At 45.7% G+C, this 20,258-nt stretch overlaps 1 protein-coding gene across 1 annotated transcript in view; it reads left to right on the forward strand.

Annotated features, from left to right (window-relative positions):
• The window catches only part of LYST (lysosomal trafficking regulator), a 3,942,656-nt gene that overhangs the window by 2,614,154 nt on the left and 1,308,244 nt on the right, over positions 1 to 20,258 (forward strand). The window contains exon 40 of the mRNA XM_069606985.1: positions 5,441 to 5,685. Coding sequence (XP_069463086.1) covers positions 5,441 to 5,685 — 245 coding nt within the window. The remainder of the gene's footprint in view (positions 1 to 5,440; positions 5,686 to 20,258) is intronic.

Raw genomic sequence — 20,258 nt, forward strand, 5'->3', positions numbered from 1 at the left:
GGCCTCTGATCAGGAGCACCCCAGGCCAAGTTCTCTCGGGCCAAACCGTGAACCTCAGCCCCATAGGTCCTTGAACCCACTGGAGGAAGAACCACCACATACTGACACTGGTATGGACACAGATACCATGGCTACTCATATGGACGAGTACAAAGCTTATGTCCCTGTTGACGGGGAACCTCTGAGTACTGATGAGCCCACCAGGGCTTCGCAGACAGATAAAATGGACTCCTTCCATGCTATGATTTCCGAGGCATCCAAAGTTTTCAGTCTAGGAACGGAGAAGGAGGAGGAATGGGTTTCTCTTCCAGCAACGCAAGTCCTCAAGGAAGACCGTCATGTTGGTTCTTATAAAGATGTTAAGTACCACACCCCCCAAGAAAGTCAGGCTGGAGAAGAAATACATAGTTCCAGACTCAGCTCCCAGGTGTCTCAAGTCTCAGCCTTCTGGGGACTCGGTGGAGTCGGCTGCCACTAGGAAGCGATTGTCCAATCCCTCATTCTCTTCCATGCTGCCCCGGACCAGGAGGGCAAGAAGCTAGATACGGTTGACAAACGCATCATCTGCACCGCGGGTTCCACCATCAACGTAGCCAATGACTTCATCCGGCCGCATTATGACAGGGAACTTTGGTACAAGCTCGGGCTGATACTGGATTTCCTTCCTGATGACAAGAAGGCCGAAGCTTTGGCACTATTCCAGGAAGGGGAGGTGGTGTCTGATCACGCCATTATGGTAGCGCTGAACATAGTGGACTCAGGGTTCTGCCAGATGGGGAATGCCGTGCCCAGAGGTGGCTGAAGGTCACAAATGTCCGAGCGGATGTGCAGTCTAAGGTCGTGGGCACGCCTTTTGATGGGGACAACCTGTTTGGAAAGTTGGTGGATGACCCCCTCCAGGATATCAAGACTGACACAGAGAGGGCGCGCTCTGTGCAGACTGCAACAGAGGAGGTTGTTCTTTGGTTCCCCACAAAGAATTCTCCAGTTCCTCCAAAGGGTACACTAGCCCCTATAGTCAGCCCCCTGGCTCCACCGCCTGGAAGCGAGGATCTGAGCCCCACTTTCACACCCCAGCAGGAAACCGGGTAACGCATTCTGTCAAAAATTGGAAACCCATCACCACGGACAAACAGGTTCTGGACGTTCTTCTAAAAGGACACGCCTTGGAATTTCAACACAGGTGCCCTTGCATGCCTCCTGTAGCTCGTCAAGAACTGCACGCACATGGCTCAACTGTTTCAGGCAGTTCAAGCAATGTTAAGAAAGGGGTCATTAGAGCCGGTCCTTCAGCGACGCTGGGGCTGCGGCGTGCACCCCAGCCAGATATTTTCAGGTACGGAAGAAGTCAGGATGGTGGCGGACGATCTTAGAAGTCCCAGAAGTTCAAGATGGTCACATTGCAGCACATGCAGGGTTTTTTCAGCTACTCTGGACCTGGATGATGCATACTTTCACATCCCCATCCATCAAAAACATCAGAAGTTCCTGCGTTTTGTGGTCCAGGGACAGCACTACCAGTTCAAGGCCCTGCCATGTGGCCTGAAATCGACCCCCAGGGTATTCACCCCGTTTGCTGCGCACCTACGCCGCAGGGGGCTACAGGTCTACCCTTATCTGGACGACTGGCTCATTTGCTCCCATTCACGGCAACCTAGCTCACGGCATAGACCATATGCCTTTTGACTTCACTCGGATTCTCCATCCGAAGTCCTGTATGGTGCCATCGCAGAACTCTGTTCCTGGATGCCCCTCTCAACAGAGTTGCATTTCTAGTGACTGCTCAGCAGCTGTACCCGAGAGGGTGAAGGCCAGGGGTCGAAGTGGGCAGGAGTGGTTGGGAGCAGTGCTCCTGTACTTTTTAAAATTAAGTTTTACCATTCGTATACTTTTCCTATACTTTTATTTTAAAAAGAAACCATTCTGGAATGGTTTTGTATTAAAATAAAAGTGTAGGAAGAAGTTGAAACTTGCACTTCAGTGCACTGCACTGAAAGTTCTCTTAAACAGCAGGCACATGTGTTTTGGATTTGTATTGTGTGTGGGAGGGGGCGTGGTGAGGGGGTTTGTAGGAAGCGTGGTCAGGCCAGTAGGGAACATAGCTCCACTACTTATCATACACTGCATCCACTGGTGAAGGCCAACCTAGGGACAGTTCAGCAGCTGTAAACAGTGTCCATCGCAACAGTTTGGCCCATCATGTCTGTTGGGCATGATGTCCTCATGCATCCATCTGGTCCCCTTTTGCAAGCTCCAGATGTGGCCTCTCCAGGAATTTCTGGAAACCAGGTGGCAGCAGGTCTCGGGCAATCGGACGGATAAGATCGCCCTCAATCCGGCATTCCTGCAAACTCTACAGTGATGGGCGGTGCACCCTCATCTCACTCAAGGGGCCCCCTTTCCGATTCCTCCGCACCACCACAGAGGCATCCCTGCAGGGTTGGGGAGCCCACATAGGGCAGTCTCACGGCAGAGGCCTATTGCTCTTGGAGAAAAAGAATTGCACATAAATGTCCTGGAGCTCCAGGTGATCTTCTGGGCTCTCAAGTCCTTCCAGCTGCAGGGGAAATATGGTGCAGATCTTCACAGAAAAAACCACTGCCACCACCATATTCTACATCCGGAAGCAGGGTGGGGACGCGCTCCTCTGTGCTCTCCCTCAAGGCCCAGTACCTTTTGGCACTGGGCCATTCTTCAGGACATGTTCCCCGTCCCTGTTCACCTAGCAGGCACCAAGAACACCATTGCAGACTCTCTCAGCAGGGAGCTGTAGTCCTGCCACATGTGGAAACCTTAACAAGTGCAGGGGTGTCAGCTCTTTGGCAGGTGGCGTCCCCCCCAGATCGACCTCTTTGCAGCAGCTGCCAACTCCAAGTGTCGGCGGTTCCCCAGCAGATATCCGAGGAGTCTGGGGTACACCTTCTCATTCCCATGGGACGGGCTTGCTCTATACACCTTCCCTCCAATTCCACTCCTGCTACATGTGATAAACACACTCAGATGTTGCCATTGCAGGATGATCCACATCACTCCGGCTTGGCCGTGGCAAATCTGGAACCCGGAACCTGTCTGTCAGTGGCTCTGTCCCTCTGGCGGCCTCCACTTCCAGAACTTCTCTCCAGAGAAAATGGAACAATACTGCACCACAAACCAGCATCGCTGAGCCTCATGGCCTGGCTCCTGCAGCCCTGGAGTTTGGGCACTATTCTCTGCCGTTAGAGTGTAAGAAGATCCTGGGCAAGGCCAGAGCTTCCTCTACGTTATCATGATCCAGCCACAAATTGTGTGGTGCAGGACTCAGGAGATTATGCCTCTGTGGATAATGGCTCTGAAGCTCCTCCTGAACCAGGTTTCACTGACCAAGACGGCCTTGCTCACGCCTCCATCAAGGTTCATCTGGCTGCCATATCCCGGTAAACCCGGGCGCCTATGAAGCCCTCCGTGTGGTTGCACAGGCTCGTCAAGGAGATCCTCGAAGGCCTCTTCTGGACTTTTGCACCAGTGAAGGCTCCTGCCCCGGCGTGGGAGCTCAGTGTGGTTTTGACTAAACTCATGGGGCCTCCATTTGAACTGATGCATCAGGCCTCTTTAAATTTCCTCTCGCGGCTGACTGCTTTCTTGGTGACCATCACCTTGGTCAGGCGGATCAGGGTGATCGAAGCCCTCTCCTGAAAGCAGCTGTACTCCATGCTACAAGGCTAGTGCTGTGGACCCATCCCACCTTATGCTGAAGGTTCCTTCAGCGTTCCATCTCAACAAACCTTTGATTCTGCCAGTTTTCTATCTGAACCCTTCTACGCCTACTGGAAGGGCATTGCATTCACTGGATGTTACTCGTGCCATTGAAGTTTTATGTGGCACGCACAAAGGATTTTCAGACGACATCTCTGCTGTTAGTCAATTTTGGACCAGTGGGTCATGGTAAGGACCTTTCTAAGGCTTCCATCACCAGGTTACTTTCCGACTGTGTCACGTACTGGCATGTCTGGCCAACAGCCCACTCTACCAGAATCATCACAGCAATGGTGGTGGCGTTTGTCTTTGGTTTTTCCCTGCTCGACATCTGTAATGGTGCTATGTGGAGGTCAAGCCACACCTTCACAAGATTCTACTGCGCTGACAGGGAGTCCAGGGAGGAGTCCTGGGTCGGCCAAGCAGTGCTACGCCACATGTTAGCCTGAGCTGAATCTATTCCAGGGGTAAGCGTATTGCTTCTGTTCTGCCTTGCCCCTCCCATGATTGTGTATATGTACTGCTATGTAATCGTATTCATGAGCATGTGAATCCATGCAAGTCCCCAGGCTGGAGAAGGAACAAGTTACTTACCTGTAACTCCTATTCTCCAGCATGAGTCTTGCATGGATTCACATGTGAACCTCCCCTCTTTCCCCTGTGTGCCTCTTCTTGGTTCCTACTGCCACATTACTCTACTAAATCTGAAGATGGCCACCAGGGATGGAATTTAGGAGGACGAGTGTCATTGTCTGGGGGCAGTATGACCCACAGGACAATGATTGGTTATAGAGGAGATGAGCAGTTTTCAGTTTAAAGTGAAACTGCATTCTTTTTACTGAGGATTCCCAGCCTGACGACAGAGCATTCATGAGCATGTTAATCCTTGCAAGACCCATGCTGGAGAACAGGAGTCCACAGCAATATAATCTCTTACCATAATAATCGTTCCACATTGAAAACTGGGGATTTTACGACTATAACCAGGAGAAGCTTTTTTGAACTAGGAGCATTTGCTTCCGGCCAGAAACCTGCATGGCTCCACCCTCTTCCTCATGCATCAGCACACATCATTTGGAGCCAAAACACAATTGAGGCATTTATTTGCCCAAAATAGTGTCACGAAAAACTTGATTTCAGACCCATCCTGGGTGAAGTAACAACAATTCTGAAGGCTCACCCACATACAGAAAGGATATTCAATGGCTTCCATAGACTCTGTATGCTTGAGCTTTTAACTCGATGTTGAGGGTTCATAATCTCACATGGCCCTGTATGATCCTCGGGACAGGTCTATTTAGATTTAGAAAATTAGAATGTTGGTAGTACCATTGAAGATAATGCAGAGGCATAGGCTTATAATGGCATGTATTTGTCTGCTGTTCAAATATTACATTGTTTTTCCTTGTTTTAAATAGAATATTGCACCCTCATCGTGTGAAAATATAATAACAGCACTAGTGCCCCCTAACTCAGGTTATGACCTTGTGATAACATCTTTGCCCTCCTTCAGTTTTATGCAGCTAGCCTGGATGACTCGGGGAAGCCCTTTAGGGAACCCATGTAGTTAATTCAGCATGTGCAAATCCCATATAATATTTTCAGTTTTTCGATGAAGATGAATTTAATCCTAGGGTGTTCATATGTAGATGGTGATTACAATGTTTTCCTCTGTCAAATGGAATTTGTTTGTTTACTTTTATTTTAGGTGCGTGATGATGTTTATAAACACATCCTGTCTAACAATCTTCCTAACCTTCTGGAGTATGGAAATATAGCTGCTCTGACACAGTTGTGGTGCACGGGACATATCACTAACTTTGAATACCTGACTCATTTAAACAAACATTCTGGCCGTTCTTTCAACGATCTCATGCAATATCCAGTGTTTCCATTCATACTTGCGGACTACTCCAGTGAGACACTTGACTTGAATGATCCAGCAATATTCAGGTAACTTGACATTCTTTAGCGATTCTAGTGATGGAAGAATCTTTAAGGGATGGTTCAATGTTCTTAAATCAGTTAATTTAAGACAGCGTTTATAATCTATCAGTGTTACTAATCGGTTTTAATGTACAACCGCATGTGATCTTGGGAAGTTCACATGGATATTATTCATACTGATATTTTTAGAATCTTTCAGAACTGTATTTATTTTACCAATATTTATAAAGAAAGTGTCAACATATTGTTTTTGTACATTTTTAATGAACAAATGCAAACTTTCTCATTTACAAGGTTTAGCCATTTTTCATATCTAAGGTTTTTTGTCTGTTTCACTCATGCTTATACTGTTAATATTTGAACTGCCTTTTTGTTTTCACCCCCTACCCACTTACTATCTTCCCCATATCTTGTCAAATGTTTCTACCACACCTCTGTTCATATGTAAAACACTTGTGTATGAGGTGATAGAAATAAAATATCAATATCAATGGAAGTTATTTATGCTGGTGGGTAGTGTGACAGGGTAGCCAGGTGGAAGGCAAAAAGAAGCTGATGTAGGGTTTTATTCTGGCAACAACAACAAAGAATATGGATTCAGTCATCCATCGTAAAGGAAGTCTTATTACATTGGTTCAAGAAAAGGAGATCAGTTTGCCTGTACTTGATTGTGCAGCTAATAATCCTGGCCTTTGTTTTCAGAGTTAATAAATCCTTCTTGGTTGATATGATTGACCTTCCACAGGAGAGATGCTGAAGACTTGGAGAGGTCTAAAGGTTTTTTCCAGGGCACTGGGTGAGCCTTCCCAGCACTGACTCAGCCACCCCAGGGTCTGTCTGGAGGGCCCTCTCTCTGATGACCAATGCCCTGCTCTAGGGTCCTGGGTATATCTTTGTGCTATGCTGCCCCATTGTAACCACCCTGGCCTCCAATGATAATGCACTATCTCATACTTCCTGCCACCCATCCCTGGATCCTGGACTGACTGGTCTTCCAGAACCTCCTTGCTTTTTCTGCCTAGAAGTACCTACTCTCTTCCTACCTCCTCAGGGTCACATAGTGGTACCACCCTAGCTCTTCTCTCTCTGCTACTGATCTTAAGGGTTTTAACCCCCACCCCTTCTTGACTCTTGGTCTCTTAATGAGTCCTCCCCTCCAGCCTCCCCACTTTGCCTCTCTTCAGATGGCACTCCCTCCAGACTTTTTCCAACCTCCATATCTGTCTCCACATGACACACCCATGTCCTCCATCCTATTTCTCCAACCTCCTGCTCTCACCTTCTCTCTCTTCTCTAAATACTCCTCTCTCACCACTCTCCTTCCTCCAATTCGTACATTTGACCTTACCCTGCCCGATTGAACTGGCAGCTTTTATTACCAGGGGATTGCTTACACTGGGGTTGGGTTAAGTATGTGGGAAAGACCTGTATGCTGAGGGCTGAGCTGTTTAGTAATTGGACTATATGTGGGTGGTAATGTGCATTCCACAGCATGATGGCTCTTCAACTCCTGGGACTCGCCACCTCATGCCACACCACACACACACAACCACACCATATGGCACACAGCCATTCTGACAAACCACCATTTCTGAAACCCACCTTGCCATTCTAGAGGACGAAGAAATTCCAAATTGGATCTACCACCCCCGTGAATATACAAATTACAATTGCGTGACCCTAGATCTGTGCTACCCTTAACATCACTGAAAGCCTTGATAAATCGACTTGCAGTCTTCAACAGTTCCAAAATATCCAAGAAACTTCAACCTCCATTTCCAAGGACATACCAGCAGACAGACCAAGACCACAAATGCACCCTTGCATCTCCCCAGGAACTCCAAAGTCTCCTTTAAGATGAAATTCCAGCAACCAAACCAGACCATCCCACCCATGAGCCCAGTATTATCACCCCCGTATATCACAAATAGGGAGCAACACCCCGGGACAAAGTGAACCGAAACCCTCCTGAAACTAAGTGTGCAGCCATCACATAGATACAGCAGCAACACTTTATACAAAAGCCTCCCAACCTAGATATTGACCCTCGACACCCACCCAGAGAGAAATAAAACAACCCACCATGTGAGGCTGCCACAAATATCAAACGGCATATTAGATATCATAGGCCTCAAGGACATCTGCCAAGGAAGGACTTCATTTCTAGTTCCTACCAATGATCTTCGTCTCTTACAGCAGTTCCAATAGTTGGGGTTCAAAGCGTTGTAGCACAGCTAAGAAGCACCAGTGTCAGGCTGAGTAACACGTTTCCTGTCAGCTGCAAGGCTAATGGTGTTATCCACAGCTCCCTCCCATTGTAACCAACGCAAAACGATATCAACGGTACCTTTATGCCACTCTTCTGGGCAGCAAGGCCATCCAGGACATTATAAACAAGGACCTAAGTCATTACACAGCACTATGGGGACCTTTTCGAGGAGTCAGACCCTGCTTGCCTAGCAGAGACGTCATTTTGTGGTTACCAGGGGTCGCAATTGCGACCCCTGATGTCTACCTTGCTACCCCTGTGGTCTCCCTTGCTACCTCTAAAAATAAAATGAAAACAAAATCTTTTAAAATTGTGGCTCCTGGGCTGTGGCCAGCAGCATGTGGCTCTTTGTTTCGCGAGTGGCTGGTTTTCTGGTAGCTATAGCCTGTATGATAGCTCAGTGGGTTGAGCGCTCGCTGCTGCAATGTGTGTGTGTGTGATCTGCAGGTTCGACTCCGGGCAAGGTCAACTCCTCTTTGATTATGCTAAGGTTAATCAATGAGTACCAGCACAGGTTGGGGGATATTGTATGTATATTTGTTCTATATATAGGTGAGGAAGGATAGTCCAGGGGCAACACGTTTGTCTTGGAAGCAAGACAACTCAGGGCTACACAGGTTTGAATCCCGATCCTGAGCTTAGAAATCACAACACTGGTATTAAGCGCATTATAAATTAACAATTGGTTAAATAAAATATATGAAGCGCTTAAACGTAAGTGCTACATAATAACACATCATTACTGTTTGACCTTGGACATCTGTTTTAATTCACAGTAATTTGGAAATATGAGCCTATACGCACTGATATGAACAATACATATATATGGTGATCCATTCTTGTATGCAATGTATATCACTTTACAGTGATACCGTAACCATAGATTTCGTAGTGTATTTAGAAACAATGCTATGTGATGCCACTTCCTGTTTTGTCAAGGGGTGAAAGGTTGTGTTTCATTGGTTCCTGTGATGTCACTTTGGGGTGGGGTCGGATGACATCACTTCCTGCGATACCCACTTCGGGTTTAGCAATTTTGTTAAATATATCAATACATTTTCATTCACGTGTAGTTGTGTTGAGCTCCTTTATTTTTCTCAAATATTCCTTTAGTTTCAAATTTCCAAATTTATAGAATTACAGCTTCACCAATTAGGCTAATGCAGTTGCTGAGGCAAACAAAACTTCAACCCTATACGGCTAATGCTTTACAGATTAAAATCCTTCTTCAGAGCCGGGTTATAAATTATGACTAAGTCATAAACACAAAAGATGTGTTGTATATTAAAATATTCAAAACAATTGTATACAATAATGTTGAGTGACACACATTTGGTCCATTTGAAATGTACAGGGCGCCCACAGTTACAAACACACAATCAACAGATAAGAGAAAACATAAACAGAAGAGTCTCATAAGTGCATTTGTTATAGCAACTCATAATTTCCATTTGTACCTGTAAATCTTCTTTACTATTCTGCCCAGTGCAAGTATTATCCTTCAGTATATTATGACACCTGTAAATCCTTTGTGCTTATTCTGCCCTGTGCACGTATTATTATTCAACATGCTCGTGGTTGTGACTGTGTTATCGCTATGTTTTATCGTGTGTATTAAACTGTATCCATGTGCGCTTACTGGTATTGGCACATGCAGTGTGTCCATGTTGTTATAGATATTATCTGTACTGCCCTCAAATAGTTACTTAAATCAAATAGTGAATTGTTCATATGGCAGTGTGCACCTTGTGGAGGCCACTGACCTGTTTGCCGTTTTATACTCTGTAAGTACAGAGATTCACAATCTCGTGATTTTCCCTCTAAAACGATAAGTGAAGATCGTGTTAACAACACACTATACGCTGCATCAGAATAAGCTTAATGTTATCAAAAGCAATCGTTGATCGCCTTTCGTTCGGAATCTCTTACCTTTCGTACGCGTACGATCATTCTTTCTCGCGCGCCGGTAGCAAATGCTGTCTGCGTTTCCAAGCGTTGCTATGTCAACGCTGGGTACCAACATGGCCGCATGCAGCTACGCGTGTCGGCCATCTTGGTGGGGGCAGTTGTGTTCCTACGTTTGTGTTGCTGATTCCGAACGAACGGCGATCAGCGATCGCTTTTGATAACATTAAGCTTATTCTGATGCAGCGTTTTGTGTGTTGTTAACACGATCTTCACTTATCGTTTTAGAGTGAAAATCACGAGATTGTGAATCTCTGTACTTACAGAGTATAAAACGGCAAACAGGTCAGTGGCCTCCACAAGGTGCACACTGCCATATGAACAATTCACTATTTGATTTAAGTAACTATTTGAGGGCAGCACAGATAATATCTATAACAACACTGGACACACTGCATGTGCCAATACCAGTAAGCGCACATGGATACAGTTTAATACACACGATAAAACATAGCGATAACACGGTCCCAACCATGAGCATGTTGAATAATAATACGTGCACAGGGCAGAATAAGCACAAAGGATTTACAGGTGTCATAATATACTGAAGGATAATACTTGCACTGGGCAGAATAAGTAAAGAAGATTTACAGGTAGAAATGGAAATTATGAGTTGCTATAACAAATGGACTTATGAGACTCTTCTGTTTGTTTTCTCTTATCTGTTGATTGTGTGTTTGTAACTGTGGGCGCCCTGTACATTTCAAATGGACCAAATGTGTCACACTCAACTTTATTTATACAATTGTTTTGAATATTTTAATATACAACACATCTTTTGTGTTTACGACTTAGTCATAATTTATAACCCGGTTCTGAAGAAGGATTTTAATCCGAAATGCATTAGCCGTATAGGGTTGAAGTTTTGTTTGCCTCAGCAACTGCATTAGCTGTAAAGCTGTAATTCTATAAATTTGGAAATTTGAAACTAAAGGAATATTTGAGAAAAATAAAGGATCTCAACACAACTACACTTGAATGAAAATGTATTGATATATTTAACAAAATTGCTAAACCCGAAGTGGGTATTAAGGCTGTGCGGCCCACACCGAAGACTCAATAGTCTTGGTCTCTTTTCTTCAGTTTACTTATAGTGCCCTACACGGTGGCACTTGACAGTGGGCTGCACCCTACTAATGAACTTTTAATTGAAAGGACAGACACGTAGACATCGATAAAAACAATAGCTGTGCACTCTCGCCCTCTCTTTGTGTCATCGCTTCCTGTGATGTCATCAGAGGTCAAGGGTCATGTGATTTCACTTCCGCTACCCCTGCCATTTTGGTGAAATGACGTCCCTGTTGCCTAGGGTTCCCCTCTACTCCGCTTGTGCCCTATGATGTCAGAGATAGGGTCCTGTAAGGGTGCAGGAGGAGGATACTGACACACAGGTGGCATGATGATTGCTATATACCTATATTGGTAAACAAAATAAAGAGAAAACATAACTTTCTTTAACTCTGAGAGGGGTTTCCCACCTCAACGAAAAGACTAGGGGTTCTGCCAGAATGTCTGTGTAAATCAATAGTCCACTGTCCTGTGTCAAAAACCCTACTTCTGTCCCTTACACTTAAAACTAAACTAGAGATAAAGTAGACCGTCCTGGTCCAGAAGAATGGCTCCCTTCTTCTGGACTGAGGATAAAAGTTCACTTGCAGGCTTTGGTTTCTTCTTAGGGAAATGACTTCCTTCCCTGGGTCAAAATTGTCCCCCAACACAAAGGTTCCGACACTCTCTCTGCCAGGCACAACACTGGGTATCATAACGTCTTTTCATCTGTGTTTACCAGGAGCATGACTCCCTTCTGGTATTCTTGACTTTTACAGTTCAACACAACCAGGGGGAATGACTCCCTTCCCCTGGCCTTAATTACCAAGAGAATGCCCCCCTTCACCTGGTGTTCTTGATCCTTCGTTAAGGATATTTTATAACAGTCAATCGTGCTTCTTCTCTACGTCTGCTCTGGCAGACTTGGTTCACTCACCTGCCAAGTACTGCAACAAGGTACATGACTTGTGTTTTTTTCTTGATATGTGTCCTTTTGAGTTGGCCAAGAGAATTCCTCCCTCTTCCTGGCCTGATATGTCATATTACCTTTGGGAATTACTCTCTTCCCCAGGCTTCTTGGCCTTGACTTCAGGTTAGGTCCACCAGGGGTAATAACTCCATTCCCCATGTCTACGTATCACTTGGCCTCAAACACACAGTTCACAAATGTTAAAAGGGTCTACCACCCTCGCTTCTTCTCTTCTGTGATTGGACTCACTTCGTAACTCTCTCTACCCAGTAGTTCAACAAGGAAATTCATTTTACTTTCTGACATCGGGTCCCAAGCCCTGGTTTCTTCCTCCCTCCGGTTTGGTCCACTTGACTTACTCTCTCGCCAAGTACTGCAACGAGAAAGATGCCTCTGATCCTCCTCTGCTTGGTTTGGGGTCCTAGACCCTTCTTCTCAAACCTCCGTTGGTATCGAACCAATTCCCTTCTTGGGCTCCTGGACACACTGCCTGGCCTCCTTGTGTGCTTGCTGTTTTTCGGGTAGTGTGGGGGCTTCTCGGCCTGCCTGTTCTGGCCCTGTGTTTCTCCTTCCTGACACTGGCTTCCAACCTCCCAGTTGTGCTCCTGAACCAGACCCGCACTCTCTGTTTCTTTGCGCTCTCGAGGCCGGATCACTTCCTTCTTCTACGCATCCTCTTTGAATCTCATGGATGGTCCTTTGCTTTGGTCTGCTAGTGCGGGTCTGTCTTTCTTGAATGCTGCTTCTTGGGCTTCAGAATAAACTCTGCAAGTCCCTTGTCAGTTTTTCTCTCTGTCTCACAACCAATCCTTTGTGGAAAGCTAGAATACTCATTACAATTCAACCAGGTGTTCGTCATGGCTCTGCACTTCCTCCTCGTCCCAGTACAGACATGCCAAGTTTCTTGACCAGTGAGAGGGAGATTTTGCTTCAGAAAGCAGGAGAAATAAATTTCTGTATAGGATTGCATTGGCAGGAGAGAGTTCTGGAGTGTGTCTCCCTCTGCTGGAGGCTCTCGCGAGTTGCGGGAGATTTGGCATGTCTGCCAGTACTTATCTGGTACACTCCCTTTTTGTTTGAGAAGTCCCTACTGTTCTTCATCTTAGTATTTCCTAGAGTCACAGACTTACAACAGTACATGGGGGTGGTAGGTAAAGTGTTAGGGTCTGTGAGGTATGGAGGTGGGTAGAGTGTTGGGTGAGTGTCATACCACGTTCTCCGTAGATGTCTGTCCCTGTTCCCAGGTCTGTTTCATGCTCTTTTGCGTCCACCCGGCACTTCACTGATGACGGGAAGAGCTGAATACTCATCCTTGTGCTGGCAGGAATCCCCAAACAACAACACAACTCCATCTTTTTAATTGCAAGTACCCAAAAATGTCACTGCATGCTTGCTGCACAGTGCATCCATGGGTACACTGGTGACACACCACCTATTGCAGTGTAATAACATCATCATACCCCCCCAGATTGCTGAAGAGGCAGAAGCTCTGCAGCGCAATAGCGTGTCTCCTTGCTGTTGCAATTAATCAGTCTGTTGTACCTCACCATCGACTGCCACCTTGTCCTGGGCTCCCCACTGTAATCCAGGCCTCTCCAGGGACTTTCTCAACAGGTTAAAGGAAACCCTGGAAGTGACAGCTGTCAGGGGGTAACCTCCCTTCATGGCACACAAGACTGCTATGATGACAGTAAGCAATCGAATCTCACAGAAGATATAACCACACCTATAGCTCACAGAGCCCTGTGCATCTTTTATAACATAGCTTCCCTCACTTGAATCCAAACAACCCTCCAAGGAGTGCTTCTTGCACCAACTGGGGGGTTCCACTTTGCAGCACAGCTTCGTCCAGTTAGTGCCCCAATTATTTAATGAAGGTGTGACTTTAGGGCTCATGCCAATCCAGTCTCATTCGTCCACCTGCAGAAGGGTGCCTTTAACCCTGACCACCTTCTGGAATGGCTTCTGCTCCTTAGTTGATGGGTAAACATATTGTATTCATTTTCCAGCTTGCACCGTTTGAGCCATCTTCTCGCAGCTGGTGCCCAGCTTTTTACTTGTTGGGGGTATGATGGGATCATTGGGGGGCAGTGGCCGTAACGATCTTTGTTGCTCTCTCAACACAGCACTTCACCTCCGTTCCTTCCTCAGATGCCCATCTAGTCGCCAGTAAAGTGGCCTGGTCCTTTTAAGTTACGCACCACACTGGATTGTACAGTTCCAGGAGCTCACTTGAGTTACATCGGGTCAGCATGTAGGGGAGGACCACTGGTCCATCCACACCCTGCCAGCTCACACTCCAACTGTCCTCCAACAGACCATTCACCTAGCACTTCTTCAAAATTCCATAGCAAGATTCCATGCATACACCCATGCGCTGGCTTACGCACAGAGACAGGCAGACAACTACATGTTTCATCCTTGTGTAATTACGGCGATATTGGCGTATTACATTAGCTCTTAGTACTATTCCTTGTACTAAAAAGAACTGTATTACTGGGCTATTCCCTCCCTGTCTTCTGGGAGTAATTGACTCTGAGGCAACTGCATTGTCTGATAAAATTAATTCAGAGTGGCTTTGCATTGCATTGTGTATGCATCCTACTTTTTGTAGTGTGTTTACCTGAGCGAGTTTGACAACACTGTTAACAGTTCAGTCAGTTCTTCACATAACTGCAATGTCGGTCTTCTTGGCATTTGTCAGTGTAGTATGCAGGATGGCTATCAGAGGTGGACTGGCCTTTAGGGAACTCTGGAGATTTCCCGGTGGGCCTCTGCACCCTGGGCCTCTTTTCTGTGGTAGTTCCAAATTTTCTCATAGGAAAAGCATTGGGCTTGCTGAAAGTGTGTCATATAGGGCCACTTTGAACTTTATTTCCAGGGCCTCTTTCGGTCCCCAGTAATTATTTCCAGGGCCTCTTTTAGTTCCCAGTCCAGCCCTGATGGCTATCAGCTCTTCAGAATACCTGTAAGGGACTTCTAAGAAGACATCATCTGTGACAATATCCATAGTACCGTTCAACTTAAAATGCATTGCCTAACAGAATGACTGGGGTTGATGGGCTCAACAAGAGAGTGTGCTTGTCGGAGATTGGTCCCAGTGCAACTGGGACTGGTTTTGCAATGGGGTGTGTGCAACAAGAGTGTTTGGTAGGCCTACAGCATTGACAGTCATGAAGGGCAATGGGATATCTGCGAAACAGTCAGATGAGATTACATTCCTACAAGCTCCACTGTCTACTAGACATGAGATGGCCTGGCCCCCAACTTCACACTGATAGGTCTACAGGGATTAAGGGGTGTATGACGAGAGACTCTGTTGTGGATGTGTCTATACTGGTTGTCATCTGGGGCAGAGGGCTCTGGCTTATTTGGTTTAAACTGAGGGGTATTAGGGTTTGGGAATGTACCTTGCTCTGGTGGCAACTTCAGAAAATTCTGTTGGGGTCGACATGGACACTCATTCTTTCAGTGGCCCCCCTCCTTGCAGTAGTTACAGGCGATGGGGCTAGGGAATTTCTCGCAGCTGTGCATCCTATGGAGCGCCTCTACCTCGACCCCTGCCCCTTGTTCCTCCTCTGTAATCTCCCCTGTCCCCATTGTAGGGCCTGACCCAAGAGATTATACAACTGTAAGGTTATAAGCTTGTTAGTAATTTTGTTGTTCTTCTTCTGTTCTTCACAAATGACTTAGTGCCTCATCACCATCACGAGTTTAGAAGGGGATTTGGTTTGCCATCCTTGACAAAGCATCTTGATCTGTTGCTGGAGCTTGGGTTGTAGTCCTGAAACAAAAGCATTTGCTTCCACTTCTTCAGCAGTGTTGTATAGTTTCACTGTGCTTGAGTGTTGTTTAAATACTATCTTCTCTAGCATTGGTTCTTTCATGCATTCACCTGCTGTTGAATATTCCCCGTCATCAGGCTGTGAGTACTCGATACTAATAAAGGACTTTCAATGAAAAAGAAGAAACAGCGTTATGTTCTATTTCACTCGTGTTGTGTAATTTATTGTTAGGAAAGAGTTTTCTCTTTTGGACACCTTCCCCTATATATTCTAAACTTTTTGTTTTGATTTTTGAATCTGTCTTGACTTTTTTACAGAGGTGAAGCTGAAGGCTTCACTTCCCTGGCTTTTTGCCTATTCTGTCATGAGGAAGCTAATCAGTCCTTCAGACTATCAGTACTAGGAAACTATATTTCCGTTTTGTCTTTTACTTTTTACCTGCTTGGGTAACTTTTTAACAGTGCACACAGCATCTTACAATGCAGTGCATTGGGGATACTTTTGTATCAGTCTAGACCTTAAGTCAGGGAATTTTTGGTTACTTTAATATGCGCCTAAGGACTAGATGGTGGCAGCAAATGTTTCGCATTTGTGTATTATTTTTAGTGTTCACAATCCCGTTATCTGCACCTGGCTACTAAACATGGCTAGTAACCTAAAATGGCTGTGCCACGTATTATTTTGCTTGTCCTTTGCCCATTCTTTTCCTTGGCCTTTTTCCTGCCTTCTAAGGTCAGAAAATCCCTAAAATGGTCATGGATTTGCCCGGGAAAGCTGCAGCTTTCATGGGCTAGTGCATGCACTTGAAACACTTGTGTATAGGCGCGTTACAAATGCCATATCATATCATATCATATGCCATTTGTGTGTGGGCCCAGGAAGCGGGTGGGACTGTCTAGTCCCATTCCACAACTGTGGTGCCAGAGAGTCTGGTGTGCATGTTGGAGTAAAACCCACAGTGGTCTCTGATTGGACCACTGCTGGCTGCATGAGTGGTGAAGATCCTTACCATTGGTGGCCTAGTTTTTGCCATGAGGCAGGATTTGGGATAAGCAGAGGACGTCTGCAGCCATTCCAGCAGATCATCCTTGGAGCCAAGTATCCTGTGTAGCCGAAGACCCGTGGAAGACTATGCAATTGGCCTGGTAAAGACCTGCTGGACTACCTGATCCCAGAAGACCCTCTGCAGTGCTTCGGCCCTTGAACTGGTGGGACCAGCAAGGTATGTTTTCTCATGCTCCTGCAGTCCTGAGCCATCGGAATCACCCTTGGACCACCCGGTGAACCGAGCAGCTCTGAATTGAGTTACTGCACCAGAAGCGTTGCTCTTCTGCATTTTGTCTGGCGCTTCAGTGGTCATCGGGTCGTGCCATAAGTCACCTTTTTGCCAAGTTTCACCTTCCCTGCATCAAAGGATCCAGCAAGGGAAGGACTTCTGACCATGACTGGAGAGACGCCTGCTGTCGCCCGTGTGAGGTGACTGTCACTGGCTTCCTTCCGTCTTGTAGAATGTCCTGAAGAGGCTTGGATCAGTGCCTGCTGCATTTCGTCTTCAGAAAGGGTTGCACGCAGGTCCTGGACCCGACCAGAATCTTCCTTGCACCTGCAGCTCATGGGCATCTTCTACTGGATCCAATGATGAAAAACCTACCTCTAGCAACTCCCAGTTGATCTGCCAAGTCACTTGGGAAATTCTGAGTAAGTTTGGGGAGTAATCGCAATAGTTACAGCCACTCCTGTCTCCCCTATAATAAAGCTTAGCATAAACCTTTGTTTATTCCATTCTTTTGCTTTTTAAATGTATGTTTTAAAAGCTGTTCTAAGCGATAGAAAACGTATCTTACTTACCTGTAAAACCCTAGAGAAGTCTATTGGAAAAATGTTCACCACCATAAGAACTCTTCCTGCCTTTGTCCCCTCTCCTAGAAGGAACTTTGTGACTTTTGGGCACAATACCCCATTCTACATAGGGATTGCATTTTGTGACCAATTGTGTCCCTTCTCCCCAAGGGGAAGCTCCCTTCACACTGTGAGGCTAGGGAAGTGAGGCCTCTCTGCAACACCCTCACTAGGAGTCGAGGCAAGTGGGACCTCACCAGGCGAGACTTCCCCATTGGGCATAAGGACCTCTGCTGCTTTGAGGAACTCCCTACACCAGAAAACATAATGACATATATGAGATTATCACAACTGGGACAAGGAAGAAGCTAACAGATGCTTATTTGGAAGAAAAATAAACTGTTTCTTTAAACTGATGTATCCAATCCTCTGAGACGAGTAGATTAAAATAAGAAGTCTGCCCGGACATGAAGAGGGACAAGAAGCGAGATAAGAAGTTGTTGCCAAGCATGGGAGGTCCCCTGGTTGTGTAACTCTGAGAGGAGGCGGACCCACAATGGGACAGGAAGCCTGCAAGATACAAACTTGTTGGGTGGTAGCAAAGAGAACGCTAAGAAGGTAGAGTAGCTGCGAGGCTTAGCACTGAAGTAACGGGACAATATTGAGGGGCAAAATAATATATTTATTAAATTATATTTAATAATATTAATAACTGTTTCTCTCAAGTTATAAGCTACAAGTAAGGGGACATGAACTAGGAGCGTCTTCTCTCTCCTTCTTCCTTCCAACTGTCTTTTCTCTCTTTAGTATTCCAAAGTGGAACCCTTCCTTCTCCAGTCTCACTCCTGTCTCTCGTGCAAGTGCACACTGTCCTCTCACGTGCTATGTACTATAAAGTGAGGACACTACACATCCCCCTTCCTTATGGAACACTAATAATTCTTCTGACCGGTTATCTGGACAGTTTGCCAAGGAAGACATACAACAAGAAAACCTGGCCATACCCTGCCCTCTTAGATCCTTTCTCCATTCACCATCACTGTGCCTGATTCTTTCTCCATACTCATCAATACTCAACTTCCTCGCACCTATCATTTGACTAGTATTGCTTTCCAAACATTCATCTCCTAGAACCATCACTCTCTCGTTATTCCACACCCTGCCATCATTGGTCTTTACCGTATGTGAGTACACTTCCACCACCCGAACCGGTTTAGACCATTGGCACCCATCCTGTCTCAAAGGTACTGGAAGTTTGATTCTCACTGAACTACCAACTTGTGGTTCTAACCTTCTCCTAAAACTTCTGTTATCATGCAGTCTTGTGTTACTCAATTGTCTTTGTTCAATTCTCTTTTTCACTCCTTCTAGATTCACTCTGTTTCCAGCAACTGAGTTCATTCACCTTGGGAAAAGTTTGGTAATCGCCTTTCTGCCCCTACTCCGTTCAAAGGGGGAAACCCCTGTGGTGCTGTGGGGAGTAAATCTGTGAGCTAACAGAGTTCCTTTAACCACAACTTTCCAATCTTTCCCATTAGCCCTTGCTAACTTGATGGCATCCTTAATTATTCTATTATATTGCTCCACAATGCCATTGGATTGGGGATGATATATTGTGCAACACTTATGGGTTATGGACCTTTCACTCAAATATTTCTCCATTACTTTCGATTTAAACTGTGAACCGTTGTCTGTTAGTACTTCTTCGGGGTACCCTTCTCTTTCACACAGTTCTTCCAGGAACTCAATCACCTTCTGAGTTGTAACCTGTGGCATGAAGGCAATTTCTACCCATCTGGTTAACATGTTGATGACCACTAGACAGAAAGTGTAACATTCACCACTCCATATCAGACCTACCACATCCATCGTAATCTTACTCCACGGACTTTCTGGAACTTCTCTCATTACCATAGGATAACTAGCACCCATGCATACTTTATCACTTCTCGAGCAAAGGATACAACTCCTAATCTGTTCTTCGACTTGGCGATCACATCCGGGCCACCAATATGTGTTTCGAATCCTTCTCTTCGTCTTCACTATGCCCTGGTGATCTTCATGGCCCAGCTGCATTATCTTCCCTCTGAGACTAGTTGGAGGTATTATCTTGTCGCCTCTCATAAGATATCCACTTTGCAGATATAAGTCATCTCTTGACATCCCAGAACTCTTTGACACCAGTTTGAATTTTCTCATTTCTTTTCCATTTTCCTTCTCTAACATTCTTCATGACTTCCAACAATACTGCATCCATTTTCTTCTCTTCATCCCACTCCCCTTCAGATATAGTCTGGTCTGATATTTCACAAACAAGTTCTTGTTCTTCAGGATCATCATCCACATCTGTTAGACGTGACCGACAATCCGCCGTAACATTCTTTGATCCAGGGATATGTACTACTATGAGGTTAAACTCTTGGAGCCTAGACACCCATCTCCTGCTCCTGCCTGAGACCTTATCAAGACCTTTGCTGTTGAAGATTTCTACCAATGGCTTGTGGTCTGTGTGTATGCTGAACTGCACTCCCCACACAAAACTCCTAAACTTTTCTGTGGCCCATTTTATTGCTAGTGCCTCCTTCTCGATTGTGGCATAATTCTTTTCTGCTCCCTTGAGGAGTCTGGATGCAAAGGCAATCACTGATTCTTGTCCATTATGGTATTGTGATAAAGATGCACCGAGACCCATTTCACTCGCATC

This window comes from Ambystoma mexicanum, chromosome 4p (assembly GCF_040938575.1).
Source record: "Ambystoma mexicanum isolate Mex_15411 chromosome 4p, UKY_AmexF1_1, whole genome shotgun sequence".
Lineage (NCBI taxonomy): Eukaryota > Metazoa > Chordata > Amphibia > Caudata > Ambystomatidae > Ambystoma > Ambystoma mexicanum.